Below are 24911 nucleotides of genomic sequence, written 5' to 3'. Positions count from 1 at the left end.
ATTCGACAATTCCTCTTATGGCCGGATCGTCATTTTCTCGCTGCCGACTGCCGATGGGAATCCACGTGGTTTCGCAAAAGTAGAAATATTAAAATAAAACAAACTTAGAAAACACAATGCACATGGTTTACATGTTATTGATGATTGTGTTCTATAGAATACGTTTTATTGGTAGTTTAAAATCAATAAATATTTATAGTTTTATCATTAATACTAGCAAAAGGAAATTAAACTTAAAAACTTTGAAAAAAAAATCACTTTTGGTATCGAAAAATCTGCACAAATTGTTTGGATTCTAATACCCCAAACAATTCCGATATATTTGATACTTTTTAAAGACATATTCCTCTCTGTATAAAACATATCAAATAGTGATGCGCTGATTTCAATATTTTTCCCAATTATGGTACAATTACCGATTATGATTCTTTTAAATTTCTAAATACTTAGTCATAAAGTTGCTTGTTTTTTTTAACCGTTGGCTGAGCGGGTAACTTTTTTTTTTTTTTTTTTACACAGTGATCACCACTTTTCAAGGCCCGGAAGCCACTCAGGGATAAGGGTTGTTGCAAGTACATTACGTTAGTGTGGAGATTTGATGAAGTGTTTACTTAAGGGGGCGGTTTATTAGGAATTTGTTAACATTGGACTAATAGAATATAGCCTGAAATATAACATCATGAATACCCCACCCGATTGCCTGATGCAAGTAAGAACATCCTACATATAAAATATTGTATATAAAAACAAAAAGCATATGTATATATGTATGGTGATAGTCATCCACATACAGTACTGTCTTGCTGTATCACAGCTCATCAGTGTAGTTAGACTAGCACTCATCCCTAGCCAGGGATTGAATTTACAACCATCTAGTTAATAGTCAGTAATTCTAACCTATAACCCATGGGATCGGTATTCGTAAACGACCTCATCAAATTCCCATTTATATAGACAATCGCCCACTGCTTTTACAGTGCTTGACCTGCTTGTTTATTTGCAAACGAACAAACAAACAGAGAGTTTGCATTAATGCTAATTAAGCAGAGGGTGAAATCATTTTATGAAAGTGCTCTACCCAACGAGTAGGGCTTAAAATGTATGTAGATATATACACATAATGTATGGTTATGCATATACACATGAATTGGACAAAAGTATATATTTACCTGATGATAAGGTGAACATGATATTGATGACAAGACGGGCAATATTGAGGGCTTTTGGTAGGGCGTACTGCAAACACAAGTGACTGGCCAATTCAACAGCAAACATCTACAAGAAATCAAGATTATCAAAATGAAACATTTATAAAGATAGTTGCATTTTTTTATCTCCGTTTATATGAAGCTATGTATATTTATATATTTGTACTAGTAAGGCTACCCCGCAAGAAGATTGTAATTCTGGGTGTGAGGCAGCCAAACCAGCAGCTCTGCTTTTTAATGAAACCAACCGAGTGCTCTTTTTAGTCTCCTCGTTGTTCCCTTAAGTGCAATTGTCTGGATCTCTTTTGCACTTGGTCCACCAGGAATATTAGTAAGTAGGACTTCAGGTTCTTCTTCATAAGCCCTGTGGCACCTATAATAACTGGTATGATTGATATTTCCCTAAGATTCCAGTTTCTTTTCATATCATACAAGGGACCTTGGTATTTGGTCTGTTTCTCCCTTTGAGCTCTGTTCAGACCTCCATCATTAGGGACACTCACTTCAACCAAGGTTGCCACTCTTTCTGACTTATTCCATATAACTATGTCAGGTTTGACAGCAACATTTTCAAGGTAGGTGGCTGTAGGGATTACATGGTCATAATATATGGTATATAAGCCATTTCCAACTGTTCTTTCAGGTTGATGTTCCCAGGACTTGCTGCCGTGATTGTATTCAATCATAATACGGAGTTAAGTTTGATAAATGCTTGTTTACTCTGAGCTATACGCGATCTTATATCACACCACGGTCGTCCTGTAGATGTAATCCATTATCCGAGGTAACTGAATTTATCTACCTAAGTAACGTGCGTAGCTCCAATTGTTAAATCACACATAGGTGTAATTTCTTTGGCAAATATCATCATACTAAAGTTTTCTTGTCATTCAGGTTCAAACCAAACTTTTCGTTTTCATTTATTACTATTTCTAGAAGTTTCTGGAGATCTTCTTTGGATGTTGCAAAATGAACGGTATCATCTGCATGACATAAATTACTTAGTTGGTGTGCAGCTATCCAGATGGTGGAGGATGTTTTTTGCTGTACAAAGAAAATAGATCAGGTGATATTACGCACTCCTGTCTTACTTCTCTTTGGATCTAACCACTTAACTAATCATCTATTCTTACTGCAGCTGTTTGGTTCCAGTATAAATTTCGTAATATTCGCAGATCTTTTCCATCAATATCCAATGATTGGAACATTCTCCAAATAAATATAAGGGACATAATTCTGAAAAAAAAAAAAAATAAAACGGTACTTGTACAGTTTAATCAAGACATTAAAAAATGAAAATATCGAAAAAAGGTTATATTGTACATATCCGTTTGAACTGAAGATCCCCGAAAAAAAATTTCACTTAATTTGATCAAGTAGTTTTTTTTTTTTTTTACAGCGGAAAAACACGTTTTTCTGAGAGCGCGTTGAAGGCAGACATCTTGGATTAAAAAAATTTTTTTTTTGAGTTTAGAAACGCGATGGGGAGATAACTCTAGTTAAAGCACTGACACTCCCTCCCCATTTTTAATACTAGCTTTTCTTCCTAAAAATCAAACCTTTTGCTCGGTACCATAACAAATTCTTTTTTCGCTGTGAAAAAAAAAACACTACTTGATGAAATTAAGTGAAATTTTTTTTGGAGAACTTCATTCCATAACGGATATGTACAATATAACCTTTTTTTTGATATTTTCATTTTTTTAATGTCTTGATTAAACTGTACAAGTACCCAAAAGAAAACAAACAAAACAATCGCAGTTACTTCCCTTTACATGATAACATTAAAAATCATGTTTACTTCTTGATAACATTAAATGATGTAAATGGCCACTTAATCGCCAAAGGATGAATCTTTTTTTTCTAAATTTTTGAGATTATTTTTCACGGGTTTCATCAATTTTAAAATACCAACTTTATAGGCATTTGTTGAGCATTTTTCAAGTTTTAGTCAGACATAAAGACATACTCACAGACAACTGCTTGATATTATACATGTACAGGATTAACTCTTAAACTAATTAATCTTGTTTTCTGTCAGTGGAGGAGAAATCCTTCACGACTGAGACAATTTTTAATTTTAGTTCCTTTTCTCCACATAAAAAAAATGACCCTGGTGTCTAATTCTGCCCTCGTGGGGAGGCAAAGTCTGGTCCATATCTGCTTTGTGTAAGGGTTCCAAATGTGGTGTATATTTAGTTTAATTTAGTTTTATGCAAAGGTGATAAAAAGAATGTGGTAGGCTTTTGTGAAAATTCAGGAACCTAAATTTTTATGAAATTTTAACAATAAATATTAGATATCAATTAATAAATATTCCCCAGATTTGTTTTTTTTTTGGGGGTTTGGTTGTTTTGTTTTATGACATATTAACTTTTTTCAGGTTATTTAATGCTGAATTGAGTCATTTTAGTCAAAAATTTTTATGCTTCAAGTTCTTTAGACCTTTGAATATTTATTCATGGTGTTTGGTTTGGTTGTTTTGTATTATAGCATATAAATACTTTTCAGGTTATGCCGAATCCAATCATTTTGGTAAAACTCTTTATGCTTCAAGTTATTTATATCTTCGAATATTTATTCATGGAGTTTGGTTTGGTTGTTTTGTGGAGGAAAATTGTTGTTTTGTTTTTAGCTTTGTAGAACATGATTGAGTCTTGCAAAGGAAAAGGACAAAATGAAGTACTCCAGCAGGTTCAGGTTGGAGGAGGAGGAGGGGGAGGTTCAGTGAGCAAAGTCATAGCACTCCTGAAGCCAAGCCTAGGTCTCTTTGAACTTGTGGGCCGACACTGAGTCCTGCTGCCACACCCATGGTGTGCCAGCATCCACCTGATCATCACATTCTTCAGCACATCTAGGTGCACTTTGGTGCTTTTTTAACATTTTTTTTTTTTATTATATTTTCACCCCAAACAAGGCACATTGCCACTTTGATGTAGGGGGCTACTATCAGGGGCAGCAACTACTGGGGCACTATGTTGGGATTTGGGCAGCAAGATGTCGGTTCACGTTACACTTGAACTTCTGCATGCCAGTACAGTTAGGGAAGTAGGGACCTGGAATGGAATTCCAGAGTGTAGCGGTTCTGGGGAAGAAACTACTGGAGTAGAAAGATCTTTTACATCTAGGGATCTCTACTGTGTGGGGGTGGTGTTGACTTTCATGCCAACTTCAAAGATTTGAGATGGCATGATGTGGCCCTCACTTGAAACCACACCAAAAACCATAGGTCATCCAATGCGTTGAGCTGTGCCCGCAAGCATTGAACTATCCGAATTTGCATTTTGAGGGTGCTGGCAATGGTCCTGTTGTCATAACTTGGATTGGTAGAGAGCATGAGTTGTACAGCAGCATATCTACAATCTCGCTCGTTGAACATTATGTCAATTTCAGACATAGTAGAAGGCTCCTATCGCTCTTTGGATTTGTACACACCTGGCTAACTAGTAGATCGTCTGCAAGAAAAAAAGAAAACAGTTTTTCATCAAAGAGAAATGGAATCATGTCGTTTTTTTTCTATGCCGACAATTTCATTGTTCCACCCTGTATCAATCTTTAATGGCATTGAATGAATCATCTGCTCCCACAAAAAGGAGATAATGCCTGGGATGCACAAGTGGTTATTTAAATTTGTCCAAACTAAAATCTCTTATCTATAGTGTTAAAATGCAGAGTTCAAAGCTAATTCTGATCATTTGGAATTACTTAAATGGACAAAATTTACCGACATAAGAGTTAGATATGGCCTTAGAGGACTCTTTCTTGTTTTGAACAAGTTCAAAATCAACTTTACAATCTAGTGGGGACGATCTCTTTAATTCTCTACAGACCCTTTCTTAGAAAAGAGGCATTACTACTGTTTACATACTCTATTGTTATTTCCATGGAAACTGCTCAACTAAGCTTTAATCTATACTTTCTCCCAGTAACACATACACAGTAAAAACTCAGTCTGTCAAGTCGTCTTGTGAATTAATCATAATTTTTAATCCTTTCATAATACTGTTCCATCATCCAACTGATAATTTTACTAACTCTTATCTTTGAATAGCTTTTGGCCTTTGTAAGTGGTGATCTATTAATATAAAAAAAATAGCTGTACATGGAGAAAGCATGAAAAGCAGAGTACAGAATTGACTTTGCAATCTAGTGGTGGATGAACTGTGCTGTCATCTGCAACATCTGTCTCACACAAAAAAAAAAAATGCTAATCTCTCTTTACCATCTGATTATTTCCATGGTAAGTGCTCGACTGAGCTTTAATCTCTACTTCCTCTTGTAAAACATTCGCAGCAAGAACTTTTCTAGTTCCATCATTGCTGCAAAAAACTTTCGTTCCTTCCTCAATGTGCTTAAGAGAAAACAGAATTTCCATGGACAGAGTTTCTTTCCAAGAACTTTCCATCTGTGGAACATGCTGACACAAGATTACTTCTCTGAGGGCTACAACATGGTCATTTTCATATCTAATGTCAATACAAACTTTTCATGAATTGTCATCAAGTTTTTTTTCATTCCAGTCATCATTTTCAATCCTATCATAATATTCGTCATCATTCAACTGACATTTAACCTAACCTGTCTTATTCGTGGATTTCGGTAAGTTTTTTTAAAAGAAAACTTTTTTAATTACTTTTAATCAGCTCAAACAAGGCACATTGCTACTGAGACATAAGGGATCAAATTTATGGGGGCATTCTAAGTGGGTAGTTGTGAAACAAGATGTTTGTTCACATTACATTTGAATTTTAGCATGTTGGTACAGTTGTAGAGACAAGAAGCAGGGAGGTAGTTCCAAATGCAGTCAAAGGAAAGAAGCTATCACATTAAAAAGTTTTCTGACATCTGGGAACTTATCCAGTGAAGGGGTGCAATTTTGCTGCTAGTCGTATTTGTTTGGAATATTTATGTGTGGTTATTTCCATGGAAGTGTTCGACTGAGTTCCAATCTCTGATTCCCTCTTGTAAGATATTCACAACAAGAACTAGTCATTCTATCACCACTGTTAAAAAACAAACTTTCCCTTTTTTCATGTGTGTGCTTAGCATCAAACAAAATTTCCATGAAAAGTTTCTTCTTTAAGAACTTTCCATCTGTGGAACACACTGCCACAAGATTGCTTCCTTGATGGTTACAACATGGTCACATTCAAATCTAAAATATAACGTTAATAAACTTTTGTTATAAATCTTATTATCTAACACCGTTTCTTCTGTGAGAAAGGTTGGTTGTGTTTAATGGCCTATAAGCCTTAAAGGTTTATTTAAGGCCAGAAACAAAAAATAAAAAATTTATTTGATCTTAAAAAATTATAGGGGATCCGATTTAGAACAATATTTTCTCTTTGTCCTTTTTGTTATTGGTTTCTAAAGTAAAATGTTGTAATTTTTTTTTTAGACGTTTGTTTTCACCAGTAAAATGTCATTTTCTTTAAAAATTTGATTTCAAAAGTAATTATGATTTTATAATTTACGCATAGAAATTGACAGGTAACTCTCCTAAGATAAAAAAAACAATTGCAAATCATCTTTTTTTTTTTTTTTTTTGTTACCTGTTTCTCCATTTGTGGTTGGCTGAGTAGTTCTGGGATGAAGTCGAGGCAGATATGCATGGAGGGGATTCCTGCAACAGTGACGGGCAACAATTCACTTGGATATCCCTAAAGATTAAAAAACAGTTGTTTATTATGTCATTTTGAATGTTTTTGAAAAAAATTATATTAAGAAATGGAATAGAATAAAGATATGCAATAAATAAGTTGTTTCTTATGTAATTTTGTATGTTTTTAAAAAATTATCTAAAAAGAAGATATGCAATAAAAAAATATGCAATAAAAAAGATGAATAAAATAAAAAAGATCAAGTTGATAGTTCTTGCCTGAAATCTAACCTTAAAACAAATAAGAAACCAAAAGAAAGCGACTCAGGAGATATCGTGTCTGATAAATTGATATTGAAAAATATTTGATCAATGAAATAAAATAAAGTCAGAGGCTAAGTTATGTGTGTCAGTCAGACAAATGCTTAGTTAAGTATGTTGGTCAAGGCAAAGTAAGTTATATATGTTAGGTGAGACAATGTGTGTCGGTCAAGGTAAATGCTTGATTATGTCTAGTGATCATGGTAAATATTAAGTTAGGTACAAAATTAGTTATATGTGTTGGTCATGGTAAAGGTTTTCTTCTATGGATTGACTGAAGGGAGACTGGTCTAAATATGCGTATTATTTGGATTCATCGAACTACTGTTCTCATCTTGAGTGTGATTTTCACAACGTTTCGGTCGATGTAACTTAAGACCTTCTTCAGGTGTATCTTGTCAAACTCGGGAATGTTTCTGTCAAAGTTGGGAATTTTGACGGAATTTCGAGCGAAACCCTTCATTTACTTCACGGGGGTAGCGTGCTCTTGTTCCGTCAGCCATAACTGGATAGAGGTTCTAAGTAATCTGCAAATGTATTTTTTGATCACCCACACTGAAGATTGAACCTTCAACCTTCAGAAGAATATCACTTTTTACAATTGATTTTTCCAAGTACTCTAACCACTGCGCCATGGGTCCTTGTAGACAATTCTAGTACGAATTTTAGGAGCCTTAAACCTATTTTTATTTCTAGTTGTAAATATCATTATTTATTACTAATTATTACTACATATTAATGTATATCTATCTCTATACTTATTACTTGTATATATTCATGTTTTTAATTATTACTTGTATATATTATCTATTGTTTATAATTATTGGTTCCCATATCGTATTGAATTCTATACTAGGTCTACTTAGCATATGTGCTGCTTCTTTCAGTCATCTTAATCTCTACCATTTCTCTCTGTCTATAATTTTTATTTGTCCCATAATGGTAGATGGTTTCTGTTTTCCTTCCAGATATGGTCAGCTACACCTGACTTTTCAGTCTCTCCACATACTACGGCTTTTCGATGTTCTTCTAATTGTATTTTTAGTGGATGACACGTTTCACTTTTGTATAGTTTTCCACATTTATATGGGATTTCATATTTTTTTAAGGGACTTGATTCTCACAAGCTGTTTCTGATGAGTTGAATCACAATCACTCCTTATTCGTTGACCCTTCATATATGGTATACGAACTGTGGCGAGTTTCTGAATGGTGTCCTTTTGTGTCTGGTCCAGATTTTTTGGAGCTGGTGTCATGCTCTCTGGATAGTTGTTTCGGTGGAGGGTATCTCTTAAACTGTCCATGATATGCACTGCTGTTACTGCATATTGCTTTTGCTCGGTGTTGTAGGCAACAGATGATTCCTTTCTTTACATTATATGGATGGTGGGAGTTGAAGTTTAGGTACTGTCCAATGAAAGTTGGCTTTCGGTATACAGATGACATAAAGCCCTGACCAGTGCGGGTTATCAGCACATCTAGGAATGATACTTTATTGTTATGTTCTTTTTTCATTGTGACCTGTATAGTTGGCTGGATCGAGTTCACATGGTCTAGTAACGTTTGAACATTTTCCTGATGGGGCCAGAGTATGAACGTGTTGTCTACATATCGCAACCACATTGTTGGTTTTAGTGGTGTTCATCCTAATGCCATTTCCTCAAGTATTCCATGTATGCATTGGCCAATACCAGGGACAATGGTGATCTCATCGCCAGACCTTCTTCCTTCCAATATATATCAGATCCCATCACTAAGTATGTAGTTTCTACACAGAAGGTCAACATCTCCATTATATTATCAATTGGAATATGAGTACGATCTTTCAGTGAGGCATCCGATTTCAGCTTATCCTGTACCAGTCTCGTCAGTGGGTACTATGTTAGTCAAAAGTGCAGCAAGAGAGGGAGAGTGTTGCCAAAGAAGATGTTGCAACTGTAATTTGATTTAAAATGTACAACAACATGTAAATGTTTAGTGCAACTGATTATTTTCAAAGTGCAGTTAAATGGGCTGGTAAACAGCAAAACAAAATAAACCAAATACAATAAGCAAAAATTCCGCTAGAATTTGTCACTGTCAACTTCCTCTCTCAACTTCCAGTACGTGTTCTCGCAACTGCCTCTGCCAACAGGCATTTTATTAGAAAATTAACCCCATTCCATTCGCATACATGTGCAGTGGAAGATGAGATCTCGTGAGATTCCATGAGACTACACCTTATAAATCCCATCCGAAGGTAAGTTGTATAACTGCACGATACACACACGCACGGGCGCTTTGATCATTACATTCAACTCTACACAGAGAAAAAGACGTTTCTTGTTTGTTTTACCTGAAAATGCACCAGCTTTGCAAGGTTCGGGTCAGCTATGAACATCTGATGCAAAAAACTGCAAATGAGACACTGCACCTCTCGTAAATTAGTCAACAGGCTCGACTCTTTCTGGTAACAAAACAGAAACAGCAGAAATTAGTCACATTTTGTCTTTTTTAAATAAAAGATTAGATTTATCATGTTGCAGAGTTTCAAAAAAAATTTTCAGATTATTTAGCAGATGTTTTCGGAAATACGGGTGAAATAGAGTTCACCAAAGGTATAAGCAACTTAGGTATGACTGACAAACTTTGATCCTAGGTCAATATAAATATGACTTTGATCCTAGGTCAATATAAATATGACTTTGATCCTAGGTCAATATAAAGGTAAATATTATTGTGACATGATGAAATGTCATGATTGCATGCAGTGAAGTGCATAGTGTGGTGAGGGGGTGTTTAACCAGACGAGATGGGGTGGGGGTTGCAGAAAAATGCAAAGATATAGTTGGCGACAGAAGACCAACCGCCATGCTGTCATTATTAATTTATTACAAGCTAGATGGCATATCATCTCAAAAATGAAGACAGAATTAAAATTATCTTCTTGATTTAGGAAAGGCATTATTGATAACGACTGTACACAGCATTCAGTGAAAAAGTCCAAAGATCTGCCACAGATATCAGTGTGAGCAACCACCCCCTCCCAGGAAAGAGAGGGAGAGGTGTTGAGTGATTGAGACAGGGAGAGATCCTGAGAATAAGAGAGAAAGGATGTTTTCAACTACTCTTCAAGGGAGAGGCGAGGAAAAGGGGTTAGATCCAGGGAAAAGAATTCTGAGAAGAGCTGTGGCCAGAAAACTGAATGGACGACTGGCTGGCCACTCTTCGATCTGGGGGCTCTCCAGGGCTTGGGGTTATGATGTTAACTAGCCTGTGCTAATGAGGAATCTGTGACTTTACTTGTCTGGTCAGGCATCATTCACTGCTTATAGTGAGTCACCTTGAATTATATAGTATTGATTGTGAACTGATGAAATTAATAGTTTGTTATTGTTTATAAACCGGAGTTCCGTTTGTTTGTGGTGAGGACTCTTCATTTGCAGCAGGCTGACCAGACCGGCAGAGAGATTAAAAAAACCCCGGGAGGATGCAAGAAATCTGGAGACTACACAGGACAAGAGACGATTGGATCGAGAGGCGAAGCAACCCATAAAGGGACAACGTGCAAAGACAATCAATAGACCAATTTGTGACGGGACCACGCTCGAAAAGGCAGCACCTGTCATAGTATATTGTTTTGTTCAATCAAGTGACATAGATGGATTTGAAGTGAGATTGTTAGTTGCAGTTTAGTGGGGAAACGTATGTAACATAAAATTCAAATAGAGGATTTAGACGCTCTCCTATGAAAGAGAGAGAGAAATAGAAGGATGAGTATGTGTGTGAGATGGGTTTATTACCATTTCTGATGGTTGACGTAAACAGCACTCAAGAAGAATTTGTACAACGGCACTCTCCTGTGCTGCAGTCAACGCATGTTTCAGTTCTCGTCGTTCCAATTCCTGCGTCACATTGCTCTTCTCAATTCCCCTTTCCTTATCTTTCTTATCTAGGTCTGGCGGTTGTGGGAGACCCAGGCTCTCCAGCACAGGGTAGGAGGCCATATGAGTAGAAAGGAACACTCGACACGCCTGGATGTACGCTTCCAAAACGCGCAACACAATTTCCAGGATTGGCGGACATCTGCAAAAGATAAAATCAATTCAGAAAAAAGAGACATGCATAGTTTCCATGTCGCCAATGAAACGCAGATGATACAAACAAATGGGGTTCACGAGTTTCGATTAAATTTTTAAGCAAATGGTAATGAATAGATTTTTTTTAAAACTCTTTTTCATCCCAAATAAGGTATATTGCCACTTGGACATAAAGGGGCTAATATTCGGGGGGAGTTGAGTAACGAAATCTCTGTTCACATTACATTTAAATTTCTGCATGTCAGTACAGGCAGAGAAGGGAAAAAAGTGGTAGTAAGGGGGGAGGGATCAAAACCATTGTAAGCAGCCTGCGTGGAGAGAGGTGTTAAAAATTAAAAAAAAAAAAGTGGTAGTAGGCAGGCAGTTAGATCTAACAACATCATACCAAGGAACACCTACGACATCATATAAAAAGGAAAATATACGACAAACGCGGAAACACTAACTCCAACCTTGGAATTAACCGACTACTCAATCTTCATCATCCTTATTTGGGACAGAGGTAATGTTACGGTCCATTCATATCTCCTGATAAGACAAACTTTCAATTTGAATTTGCAAATCTTTTTCAGTACCATTAATAACATACAGGGAAAACTCATCCTCGTCAAACACAAGCCTAAATGTAATTTGTTGCTTATATCTTGCGTGTTCATAAATAACTTATGTTACTGGCCCCTCCATCCAAGAAATTCCGGACTATAATATTGACATCTGCAAACATTTTCCTGACCTAGAGATTTATATCTAATGGGTTATTATCTCGTTCACCGAACTCTTTGCTTTGCTGGCTAAACCTATATATATATATATATATAGTCTTTGAAGTTTTTAACCCTTAAAACTATACAAAAAAAATATTTTTTATCATTCGTTAGAAAACCATCTAGTCAGTAAGTCATTTAATCACCTGCAATCACTATCAACTCGCTCTCGAATTTACTATAGTACTAATAATTTATTTTTTAAGGGATCATCAGTTGTTTACCATGAAACACTATATATATATATATATATATATATATATATATATATATATATATATATACATTATACCTTTGTGCCTCACTTTTGTATACATGTACCCTATTTCTCCAAATCTGCCCCCAATTAACTAAATTTTAGTTTGGTTATATGTTTATTTTTTTGTTATCCTTTAATTTTATTTATCCATTTATTATTTCATTTTATTATTATTAATATTAGTATTATTATTATTATTATTATTAGTAGTAGTAGTAGTAGTATTAGTAGTAGTATATTTCTCCCCTATTATCACACCACGCCATTCGTCCACATCCTAATTATTTTTGTCTCTTTATTAACTTCTATCAACTTTACTCCCCTATCTTTATACCTCCGCCTTATACCCCCCCTTTACACCTAATAATAGGGTAACCCTAGGATTATTACTACATATTATCCACTATATATTATCTTCTGAAAATTATTATTATATTCTTACAAATACCCACCCATACCCACCTCATAACTTACCCCTTCAATTCACCTTCTGACCTTCTCCTACATTACCAAATTAAAACCCTAGTACACGTCTCATGTAATCCACACCACAACTTTCTTTAATCTCATAGCATCATGCTACAAGCCATAGTCCTCTTATAAGTAATGTTGCGATAACGGTTACTTCTGATTAATCCTACTTAGCATACACACTCTTGCTTTAATTCATCATCATAATAGTACGCCTGAAAACATAGACCATCTCTGTGCTGTTGTTATTTCGGTTACCTCTGTTGATGAAAACCTTTTAGCGTAGACCCCCTGCATAGATCCTATACATCTTACATACGGATAAAATAGAACCACAACACAACTCCCCCTATGCCTCTCCCTGAATCTCAAACACTTAAACTCTTTACATTATTTAAAACTATAATAGAAACCCTACCCTCCTTTTTACACTACACTTTATATAGTACGCTCCTCCTTTATCTTAGAATTCAATATAGTTCCCCCTAACAACATTCAAAATTTTATTTATTTTGTTCCTGATGATTCTCTCGCTAGACGTCACATCCCCATTATGTTACCTACCATCTTCTCTAGTCTTCTGATGAGAAGCATTAGGCTTCGAAATATTTTGGTATAAAGAGTCCCTTTTATCCCTCAACTAAATGTATGTATACTCTTATTAAATAAATGAATTATTCTATATTTACCAATATATAGTTTTTGTGACTTCATTTCTCACTCTTACTGTGTCCTATATAAGCTAAGCTCCAATGAAATTTGTTGAGCTTGGTATTATCCCGATAAGTCTCCTTTTATAGAATTGAATTTACTCTCTTTTTCTAACTATCCAAGTTATATATATACATATATATATACATACACACACACACACATATATATAAAATCATCATTGGTTTAATATCCATTTTACATGTTGGCATGCATTGGACAGCGTTTAGAAATTGACTTTCAAACTAACGTATCTCTGGTCAGATCTGTTTTTATCCTTCTTTTTCTCAAATCCATCCTTATCACTTCCTTGGTCGTTCTCTTCCAACTGATCGTGCTATCTACACTGTTCTACATCTACAAACCTAAAAACTCATCGATTCTTTCAATGTGGCCATACCATCAAAGTCTCCTGTTTTGCACACATTCTTTTATACTGTCCAGATTTAATCTTCTACTGAGATCATTAATTTCTAGAAGCTCAAGAACTTTTGTACATTCTTTCAACATGGCCACAATAACCAAATCTGTCCGTGTTGGGCATCAGCATTGGATGCAGTTTTGTGTAATAACCTAACTGTAGCTAGAGTGACACCTTGATCATAATTGGTATAACATCTATTTTAAATGATGGCATGCCCTGGACGACTTTAAAAACTTGACCTTCAAAATAAACTATCCAAGAACTTATCAATTCTTTCAATGTGACCATACAATCAAAATTTCCTGCTCTACACACATCTTTTTTATATTGTCCAGATTTAATCTTCTACTGAGATCATCAGATCAAAGTTTGTGATTAAGACTTACATTACTGATGCATCATTTCATTCTTATATGTCCGGTTGCTATGATATCAAAAATCAGATATTTAAATATAAAAATATAAATAAGAGTTTTGTCACATCTTTGAAAACATTATTTTCATAAGGTTGATTTGAAAATATTAGAAAATGCAATAAAGTATTTTATGAAATGATTAAAATAATCTCTTTTTCTGAAACTTTTGGTGTGAGACACGCTTTTTTTTTTGTTGTTTTATTTATTTTTTTTCTTCATTTTCCTGGTAGTGTCAGCCCCTCATGGAGAGAGAGAGAGAGAGAGAGAGAGAGAGAGAGAGAGAGAGAGAGAGAGAGAGAGAGAGAGAGAGAAGGATATGTTTGTTCTAAGTTTGGAGCTGATATGTATCTATGTGTATATAAAAGTATATATGTAATATGAGATAAATTTTAAATAGGTCCTTGGTCACATCTTTGAAAACTTTTCATATGAATAATTCCTTTCTAGGACAATTGCCCTTGACATATCAAAGGACTTTGATAGGGTATGGCATAAAGGTCTACTCCACAAAATCTTCAGCTACGATATAGCTGGAAATGTCTTTTCAATTATTACAATTATGAACAGAAATCAGCTCACAATATTAATGCTGGAGATCCTCAGGGGTTCATCCTGGGCCCAACTCTCTTCCTGATCTACATTATAATCTCCCAAATTACATCCTAAGATCATTTGTAAACATTTATGCTGACAACACTATCATCTATTATGGCAACACTTCAAAGGTTATAAACGACCAAAGGATTCTTTCTCTTCTGATTTTGATCACGTGGTGCAATGGGGGAAAGAGGTGGCTGGTTAATTTTAATGCATCTAAAACCAAGCTTCTATCTTTCCATCATCAATGCTTTGATCCCTGTCTGGCATTGATCGAAATGAATGGCTCTCATCTTAGGAAGGCTCCATCTTTTGACAAGCTTCTAGGTCTGACCATTACTCCTGATCCGAGATGGAACACCTACATCAAATCTGTTGCCAAGGCTGCTGGAAAAATAGTGGGGTCATTCCACCTCTCCAGTAGATATCTCACTGCTGATGCAATTCTCTACCTGTATAAGAGCCAAGTACGTCCAAGGATGAAGTACTTTTGCCACATCTGGACAGGAGCTGCTAGAATCAGCTTATCTTGCTTTGACAGAATTCAAAATAGACTTCGTAGCCTAGTGGGGGTGCCCTTTTCTCTTCTCTGCAACCTCTCTCTCACGGAAGAGACGCTGTGAGCCTGTCTCTGCTTTATTGTTATTTTCATGGCAAGTGCTTGTCTGAGCTGAAACCACTATCAATAATTTCCCCCACTCTTTATCTGTACCCAAACCTAAAAGTAGATTCCATCAACAAAGCTTCTTTCTTAGAACTGCACACTTGTTGAACTCTGTTGTGCTTTCCTGCTTTCCAACTGACTACAATATGATTGTCTTCAAGTCTAATGTAAACAAATTCCTAATGAGCTGTCCCCTTAACTCATCCAATTTACCAAATTTCCACTACTAATGATTACTAAGACATGTTTCCTTTGATCGCTATACACTCATGAACCCTTATCCTTGAGTGGTCTCCGGACCTGTATGAAAAAAAAAAAAAATTATTCTTGTTTATAAAAAAAAAGATCTCCAAGTTATTATTGAATTGCTTGATTTGAAAATCCACTTAATTACATGGCCGATACCACAACCAATCTAGACTGCATTGAGAAAAGTGATATACCAGCGACACCAGAGCATCTACAAAAAGGAATTCAACATGTCAAACCAACGAACATCCAACAGGGGTGCAAAAGGTGTTGCCACACAGACTTAAGGTCATGCATGATTTGTGCGTTCCAAGCATTTGAATGGTATTTTCCAGTGACCAGTGAGAGTTTGGTAACCCTTGAAAGGTCCACCACTAGATAAAGATAAAAGTATAGCCACCGGGACTTAGGGTTAATGCAAATTTTCTTGCCTGTGTGTATGACAAGACCCTGCTCAGGGTGGTATTACATATTTGGTGCTGTAAACTTAGGATTGCCCATTTCTATGAGAAATGCATGAACGAGTGACCATGAACACATTTTTTTTTTCAAGCCCCTGGAACTTTGTTTCTCTTGAAAAAAAAAAAAGAAAAACATTGAAAAAGAAAAAGCACAGAAAATTTTTTAGAAATCAAAAAAAAACCGATTGAAAAGAAAGAAATTACTGAAAAGAGAAAAAGATGTAAATTAAACTTTGAGGGCATAAAATCATAGCCAGTCCGTTACTACAAGTGCATGCCAAGACTAAGCTTGTTTCCTTCAATAATTACAAGAAACCTTCTCTACCACCAATAGCAATGGCCAAAAACACATTACCTGAAAGTACTTCCTTTAAACTCCTTGGCCTAACGTTCACAGGGAACATGAATTGGAATAGATGCATTGAGAGCATTGCCAAGGCTGCTGCAAAGAAAGTGGGCTCTCTCTACTGTGCTAGAAAGCTACTTATGCTTGAAAGTATCCTGTACCTCTATAAGGCCACCATTCGCCCATGTATGGAGTACTGTTGCACATTTGGGATGGTGCATCTGTTACTTGTCTCTCACTTCTGGACAGGGTTCAGAAAAGAGTTGTCAACCTGATAGGCCTTGAACTGTCATCTAGGCTCCAGCCTCTGTCCCATCGACGAAAGGTTGTAACCTTCTACAAGTATTTTAATTGTAAATGCTCTGACAAACTACAAGCACTTGTACCCCTTTGACGTAAATACCCCCGATAAGCAGCTAAATCCCACCCCTACACAGTAGAGATCCCTAGATGTAAGAAAGCCTTCTACTCCAACAATTTCTTCCCCAGAATGTTTAGACTGTGGAACTCCCTTCTGGGATTCTGCTTTTCCAACTGTACTGACATGCAAAAGTTCAAGTGTAATGTGAACTTGCTACTTATCTCCTTTCATAATATCTCTGCAACTTATGTTCCCGATAGTAGCCCCCAACTTCAAAGTGGCACTGGCCTTGTTTGGGCTAAAAATTGAATGATAATAAAAAAAAAATCTGTAACGTTGTGACGGAGATGATTTTTTGTCTAGTGATGATTATTGTTATTACTTATCATTCATCTCTATATTTGTACGTAAGTCACTTATTTAGTATCTATGCTTGCGTGCGCTGTGATTGTATGTATGTATGTATGTCTATACATGTGGTTGTGTCCCTTTTAGTGTGTGTATATATGTATTTCGATAAAGTTGCCATACCTTTTTCTTTTTCTTCTTCTAGTCTTCTCTGGGGATGCTTTCTTGCCGTCACTGGTTGATGCTGAAAGAACATCTTACGAAGAATCACAACACTGATTTCTAACATGGCTTCTTTATTTTGTCTAACGAGTGAACAGGGTGGAAGTATCGCATTGTCGACCACTTAGACTTTCTTGCGTTTCTTTCTTCAACGAATCTTCACATCTAATCGAGACATTCGCTTTGAATAATTGTTTAATTTTGACGATAGTCTTCCCCCATAAAACCCCAACAAACTGCAAAAAATTATCGACTCTTGCAAACACAAAATATTAAATAACATTTCAAACAAAACCAACTGTCAAATACTTACCTGAAAACCCTATTATCACATTGTAATACAACAAGGGGGTCAACAGTAATATCATTTTCTAATAACGGAACAGCAGATCGGACTCCATTTGCATTAATTCGTAAAGCATTCACAGTCATCAAGCGTAATCTGCATAAAAAAGAAACAAAAAAGCAACGAAAAGATATTAATACATTTTTTGTTTGGCTTTATGGCTGAGGTAGTTGTTGATTTCGAAACAACAGTTTCAATATAACTATCCTAATTCTAAGTTACTGCTAATATGCGTCATGTGCCCCCTATGTAAAAAAGAAAAAAAAACGTACTTGTACAGTTTAATCAAGACATTAAAAAATGAAAATATCAAAAAAAAGTTTATATTGTATGTATCCATTTTCTTTGAAAAATATTTTACTTAATTTCATCATGAAGTTTTTTTTTTTACAGTGAAAAAAAAACAAAAACATTTGTTATGATACCGAGCAAAAGGTTCCATTTTTAGGAAGAAAAGCTAGTATTAAAGATGGGGAGGGAATGTTGGCGCTTTAAACTTAGTTATCTTCCTGTGGCGTATTCAAAAACTTCAAAGATGGCTACTTTCAACGTACTGTCATAAAAACGTGTTTTTCCGCTGTCAAAAAAACTACTCAAACAAATTAAGTGAAATTTTTTTTTTTTTTAAAGATCTTCAGTCCAAAACGGATACATACAATATAATAAAAACGGATACATACAATATAATAAATATTAGTTCATATGCATTGTGGTCTCGTAAGGGTCTTGAAGACACAACTTGGTATTTATTGGAAACAAAATATATTGATGTTTTTGTTTTACGGCATATCAACCCTTTTCAGGTTATTTAACGCCGAATCCAAAGATTTTGAAGAAAGATTTTTTAATAGAATATATTTGTTGTTTTCAAGTCAGTTTCTATTTAACCCATAGTTGGGACCCTAACAGGTACTACCACTCCGGGTCAGAGCGGACCTGGGAGCAATGGCAATTAAAGGGTGGCTCCACACTCCCCAAAGCCTGCAAGCTGGGGTCTCACCACTGAATATAGTTTAAGGTCATATCCAGGACCAAAATATATTGAATAGAAAAGAAAATACAACAAAAAAAAAAATGTGGTTATATGTCAATTCAACTACCAAGTGTGCATGACTTGCGTATAACTTGTGTGCTTATGCAGGGCTCTATAGAAAAATTTATCTTTAGTTGACTATTGACAACTAAATATTTTCGTTTACTAGCCAAATAGAAAAGTTACTAGCCAAACCCATATGATTTTTGGAATATGACATCTTCGTTCTGTGATGATTATGTACATAATAAAGTTTTTTTCCGGAATTTTTTTTGAATAAGTGTAATTCTAAATATACAACAAATTTTATGTTGATACTTGAAGGTATAAACATTCTTATTTCTTCAAATGTTTTTTTTAAACAGCCTTTGTTAATAAAAAAGATGATACTGTTCTATTAAACTTTTATTGTTTAAATTATTTAACTTTGTTCGTTATATATATATATATAAAAAAAAAAGTTGAAAAGATATTTTTCACTCAGTTGTGAGCCTTGGAAGATTGTCAGTGAAAGAAACACAATCGCCAAAAGATAAGCGTTTCATTATTTTTAGTCACCACTTTGAAAAATCACTCGCAAATGCAATGTAGAACCCTGTAATGTCAAGAGACATACTCTCCCAATGTTTTCAATAAGTGTGGAGTTCATGATTATACGTAGGGTGAATACAGCACAACAGTTTGTAGATAAGGTAGAAAACTATCGTCGTATTCTTTAATCTAACATGAGTTATCCCACTGTCAACTTATTTTTAAGTGTCTATGTAGATTTTTAAATATACTGTAATAAAGTGTGTTATTATCCGTCGATGCCTCCGTTTAGTCTCGAAAGGCAAAGGACACCTCTGCAGGTGCAGCTGCGTGTGTAATTGTGAAGCAAGGGTTGCACACTATCCAACCACACCTCTCTTGAATCGGCATTGTTTCAGTTCAGTAGCAAGCAGAAGTTCCGGATGACTGGAAACAATGCCCAGATAAGCCGAGAGCACATACAGCACCTGAAAGTTCCAAATGGTCATCCATTTAGTACTGACAGGGTTCAATGTTGCTTAACTTTGGTGATCCAACAGGAACCGGTGTGTCAAACGTGATTATGCTGTATTTTGGGTTATCATATTATATGATACAACAATAACAAACGAAAATTGGCTAGTCAGAAGTAAAGTAAAATTTATCAGCTTAAATTTGCATTAATTTGTAAAGACTTCAGTCATCAAGTGTAATCTGCATAAAAAAGAAAAAACAAAAAAGCAATAGCAACGAAGAGATACATTTCTCGTTCGGTTTTATGGCTGAGGTAATTGTTTATTTTGAAACAAAAGTTTCAATATAACTATCCTAATTCTAAGTTGCTGCTAATATGTGTCATGTGCCCCCAATGTAAAAAAGAAAAAAATATTAGTGGATATGTGTTGTGGTCCTGTATTTTTAAATGACTAAATTGATTTTTAAGTACAGGGTGTTTCAAAAGTCTTGGGAACATTACAACATTAATAATGTTGTAATGTTCCCAAGACTTTTGAAACACCCTGTATATTGTAATGAAGTGTGTTATTATATTGTTAACTACCGGGGAGCAAGTAAGAATTATTGAAGATTTCTACTTGGTTATGGCTGATAGGAAAGAGGACAGTCTACCTCTGTGGATTAAATAAAATGTTTGGCGCTTCTACACTATTAGGACAAAATTTCGTAAATCGTAAATCTGAATTTCACATGAAAACAATGACATCTACGTATTCCTCGTATTTTTAAAGATGATTTTATCCAAAAATTACGAAAATCGATAAGGTAGAAAATTATTTATTAAAGAAAATAAAAAATAGAATTTAATGAAAACGATCGTAAGACACAGGAGAGTTCAAAGGGGAGGTAATTTTCCATTTCGATTTAAACAAGATGTTGGCAATTTTTCACCTGCTAACACGATTAAAGTTTTGTCTAATAATTCAGTAATATTCAGGTAATTTTGATTGTATAATTTGGGAGCTACTATTGTGATTTATTAGAATTGACAAAAAAAATTAGTTGAAACCATTTTTTTTCTCTGAAAACTCCATTTATCAACTATAAAATCTCGTCCCAATTCTGTAGAAGCGCTGATCAATTTGATAATCCATCATTTTTTTTTTTTTTTTACAAAAAAAAGAGTCACCACTTATTAAGGCCCGGAAGACACTTGAGGATAAGGGTTAATGAGTGTACAGTAGTCAATGGGATAATATGGTAGTATTCGTTGGTAGTGGAAATTTTGTAAATTGGATTACTTAAGTGGACGGTTCAACAAGAATTTGTTTACGTTGAACTTGAAGACTACCAAATTGTAGTCAGCTGGAAAATATGCAAACGGAAGAGTTCCACAGGCGTGCAATTCTAAGAAAGGAAGCTTTGTTCATGTAATCTGTTTAGGTTTAGGCACAGCTAAAGAGTGGGGGAAATTATTGATCGTGGTTTCAGCTAGATGAGGGTTTTGCATGGCAAGGGAGGACCATAAAAAAATACAAAATGTTGGACCGCAATTGTGAATGATTTTGTTCTAAAAACTGGAGCTAGCACATCTTCTACGGGATCATTTTTCGTAATTTTTAAAATTTATACTAATTTCGACATGGCATACAAGTACATAATGTTTTCACCTGAAATGCGTTTGCTACAAAATCCACTATTCCGCACAAGCACCTAATAAAATAAATAAAAAGGATCCGAACCTTCGTGGCATGAGTCCATGTAGACGAAACCAGATCTTCTTTACAAGGTCCTGCACTTTTCGTGGCATCATCGGACTGAGGCTAAGGGGTAATGCTGAGACAACACAGTCGGCATAAACGAGCATGTCTCGGGCCGGGATGAGGAGGAAGCTTTCCAGCAATTGAAAAACAGGCACGGGGCACGACTGATTTTTTGCAACATTTTCAATGGCTTTGAAGAAGAAAATAAAAAAAAAAAAAAAAATAAGACATTTTTTTTTTTTGTTAAATCAAGATTATGGAGAGAGAGAGCGAGAAAGAGAAAGAGAAGTGCTTGTTGGTCAACATACACAGGTGAAACATGAGAGTTGAAAATAAATTAACAGAAAATCTCCCTGATATACTTACATATCAGGCAAAAGTAGGTATCTACATAAAAAATTACGGAAAATCATTGAGTAGAATTTTTATTAAAAATATAAATCAATTTTATTGCATACTAGTGAGGGGGCGGCCGGCTTTTCCCGAGCGTAAAATACGTTTAATATGATATTTTAATTTGTCCAGATTTCGTATATATTATTATAGATTCGTGATTTCAAAAGTAAAAAAAAATGTATTTGGGTGCCATCAGCTAGAATCGAAACTGAAAGCAAAACTGTAGCATATAAAAGCTGGTGATGTTACCACTGTACCAATGCGAAACGTATATGAACTGATCAAAAATTAAAAATGAACTAAGATGAATGTACAAAATGTATAACGTTTTTTTTTTTTTTTTTCAATTTTTACCCATTTTTGAGCCCTTAAAAACTATTTTAACCGGCAAAAAACTCATAAAAGAATGGTCCGTAAAAAAATCCAATCATTTGAGGCCCCTAGTACCGCTCTGAGATTTTTAGTTTCGGAGGAGATAGAGTTTGAAAATATGGAGACAGACAGACAGACATATAGCCTTTTTATATATTAGCTATCTAATTCACCATTGTACTAGGCACATTGTATATCTTGAGAACAGGGGAGATAAGTCATTAAATGTGTGTGCCAATGGAGAATTAAAAATATAAAAAATTGATTTAGATTTTTGAATGAAAATTCTTCTTAATAATTTCCCCTAATTTTTACTGTAGATGCATATGGCTGATTAGTGAAATCATATGGGTTGGTTTCCACATTCAAGGATTTTCTATGAATATTGCTCTTTTCCTGGGTTAGAAGTTATCCGTCTAACACTTCTAAATTGGCTACTTGAAATATTATTATTATATTTTAGCTTCTTACTTCAAATGGCTTTATATTTTCTCCATAATAAAAAAAGAAAGAAAGAAAAAGTCCAAAACATTTAAAAAGAAATGGTAATCTATATATAAAAGGCAAAAGGGGTGCGCGCGTTTTTGTATGTCTGTGAAAGGCTTTTTTTAAGAGGGGGTGTGGGGGGTTTTCGACGACGTTACTATTTTTTTAGAACTTTTTATATACTCCCTAGATTATAATATCTACGATTTGCGATTTGCAAACGGACATCGTCTCTACATTTATTTTGATCAGCTTTTATAAAATTCCCTCTATTCTGTCCTTTCGTGTGTTTGTTCTTCTTTTTCATATAAAAGCGACTCTATGGCAGACACGACAGGAAGACGAATGAACACATTTCTAAAGAAATGGCAGAAACACTAGAGGAAGACCTCCAATCTGTAGTGGAATGGGGACAAAAGTGGTTGGTCGCGTTCAATGCTGCCAAGACTAAACTAGTTTCATTCAATAATTACAAGAAACCCTCTCTACCACCAATAGCAATGGCCAACGACTCTTTATCTGAGAGTCCATCTTTCAAACTCCTTGGCCTAACGTTCACAGGAAACATGAGTTGGAACAATTACATTGAAGGCATTGCCAGGGCCGCTGCAAGAAAGGTAGGCTCTCTCTACCGTGCTAGAAAACTACTAACACCCGAAAGTATCCTGTACCTCTATAAGGCCACCATTCGCCCATGTATGGAGTATTGCTGCCACATCTGGGCTGGTGCATCTGCTACTAGTCTCTCGCTCCTTGACAAGGTTCAAAAGAGAGTCGCAAACCTGATAGGCCCTGAACTGGCATCTAAGCTTCAGCCTCTGTCCCATCGACGAAATGTTGCATCCCTCTGCCTTTTCTACAAGTATTTTAGTGGTGAATGCTCTGATGAACTGCAATCACTTGTGCCCCCACGACGCGAGCACCCTCGACAAACCCGACAGGCTACTAGATCCCACCCCCACACTGTAGAGGTCCCTAGATGTAAAAGATCTTTTTACTCCAATAGTTTCTTCCCCAGAACCGCAAGACTCTGGAATTCCATTCCAGGTCTCTGCTTCCCCAACAGTACTGACGTGCAGAAGTTCAAGTGTAACGTGAACCGACACCTTGCTGCCCAAATCCCTACATAGTACCCCAGTAGTTGTTGCCCCTGATAGTAGCCCCCTACACCAAAGTGGCAATTTGCCTTGTTTGGGGTAAAAATGTAATAAAAAAAAAAAAAAAAAAAAAAGAAAAAAAAGAAGTAGGCCACCTGGATTTCCGGTTGGGACCTCCAGAAACGCAATTAGCTTTGATCAATGTTGGGAAAACCCTTCATATCAAACAATTGCTATTCATTTGGAGAGCTTCCCCTTCTTGGGGGGGGGGGGGGGAGAGAGAGCTGGTTTTCCCCAACATCGTAGGGAAACAAAAACTGGCCTGCATTTGACCTTCATTTCTGCGCCTGCGTGATTCTTAAACTTATTCACTTCAAGTCAACTTTCTGATTGACATCGATTAATTTGAACGCTTTTCATTCATCTCGTGTCATGGAGTAGCTGTAAGATGTCAGCTTTTCTTTCACTTTTTTCTTTTCCTCCGCCTTCGCATCATGGGTTCAAGCCCTGCCTGCCTACTAAAACGTTTTTTTTTTTTTTCAAAAGACAAAATCTGTATGTATGTGTGTGTGTGTGTGTGTGTGTGTCTGCCAAAAACTTTCGACAGACACGTCAGACCATGACAAAATTTGGTATTGTTTTAAAGCTCGATGTCTCAGACGACAACAAAATTAGCTCTTTCACCGTCAACTGGGCTGTTTTTTATAAGGAGGGGTCACTTTTTTCGTCAACATTTTTGCAAATCATTCAAACCTCGTGTCAACAACATCGCATAAAAGATGTTATTTCGACTGTCCGTGACATCACAATCGCAGTGGGCACATCTATAAGACTGTTTGCTTTTTTTCACCTCCTTTTCTTCCTATACGTTACTGGTTCGAGTCTGCCTACTACTTGTAATTTTTTTTTTTGCTCAACCACACACACACACCCGGGCAACACCAGACACCTA

The 24911-nt window shown here is 35.7% G+C and overlaps 1 protein-coding gene across 1 annotated transcript in view; it reads right to left on the bottom strand.

The window, feature by feature from the left end:
* Window positions 1–24911, bottom strand: part of LOC145255677 (integrator complex subunit 2-like) — a 90190-nt gene that overhangs the window by 9356 nt on the left and 55923 nt on the right. The window contains exons 16-21 of the mRNA XM_080114244.1: window positions 21588–21798; window positions 17814–17942; window positions 10911–11193; window positions 9464–9574; window positions 6761–6868; window positions 1170–1275 (exon numbers count right to left, since the gene is read on the bottom strand). Of these exons, the coding sequence (XP_079970370.1) occupies window positions 1170–1275; window positions 6761–6868; window positions 9464–9574; window positions 10911–11193; window positions 17814–17942; window positions 21588–21798 (948 nt within the window). The remainder of the gene's footprint in view (window positions 1–1169; window positions 1276–6760; window positions 6869–9463; window positions 9575–10910; window positions 11194–17813; window positions 17943–21587; window positions 21799–24911) is intronic.

This window comes from Euprymna scolopes, chromosome 31 (assembly GCF_053919585.1).
Source record: "Euprymna scolopes isolate OS-2025 chromosome 31, ASM5391958v1, whole genome shotgun sequence".
Taxonomy (NCBI): domain Eukaryota; kingdom Metazoa; phylum Mollusca; class Cephalopoda; order Sepiida; family Sepiolidae; genus Euprymna; species Euprymna scolopes.
Note: the sequence above shows the minus strand (reverse complement) of the source record. Positions and strands in the feature narration are given on the sequence as shown.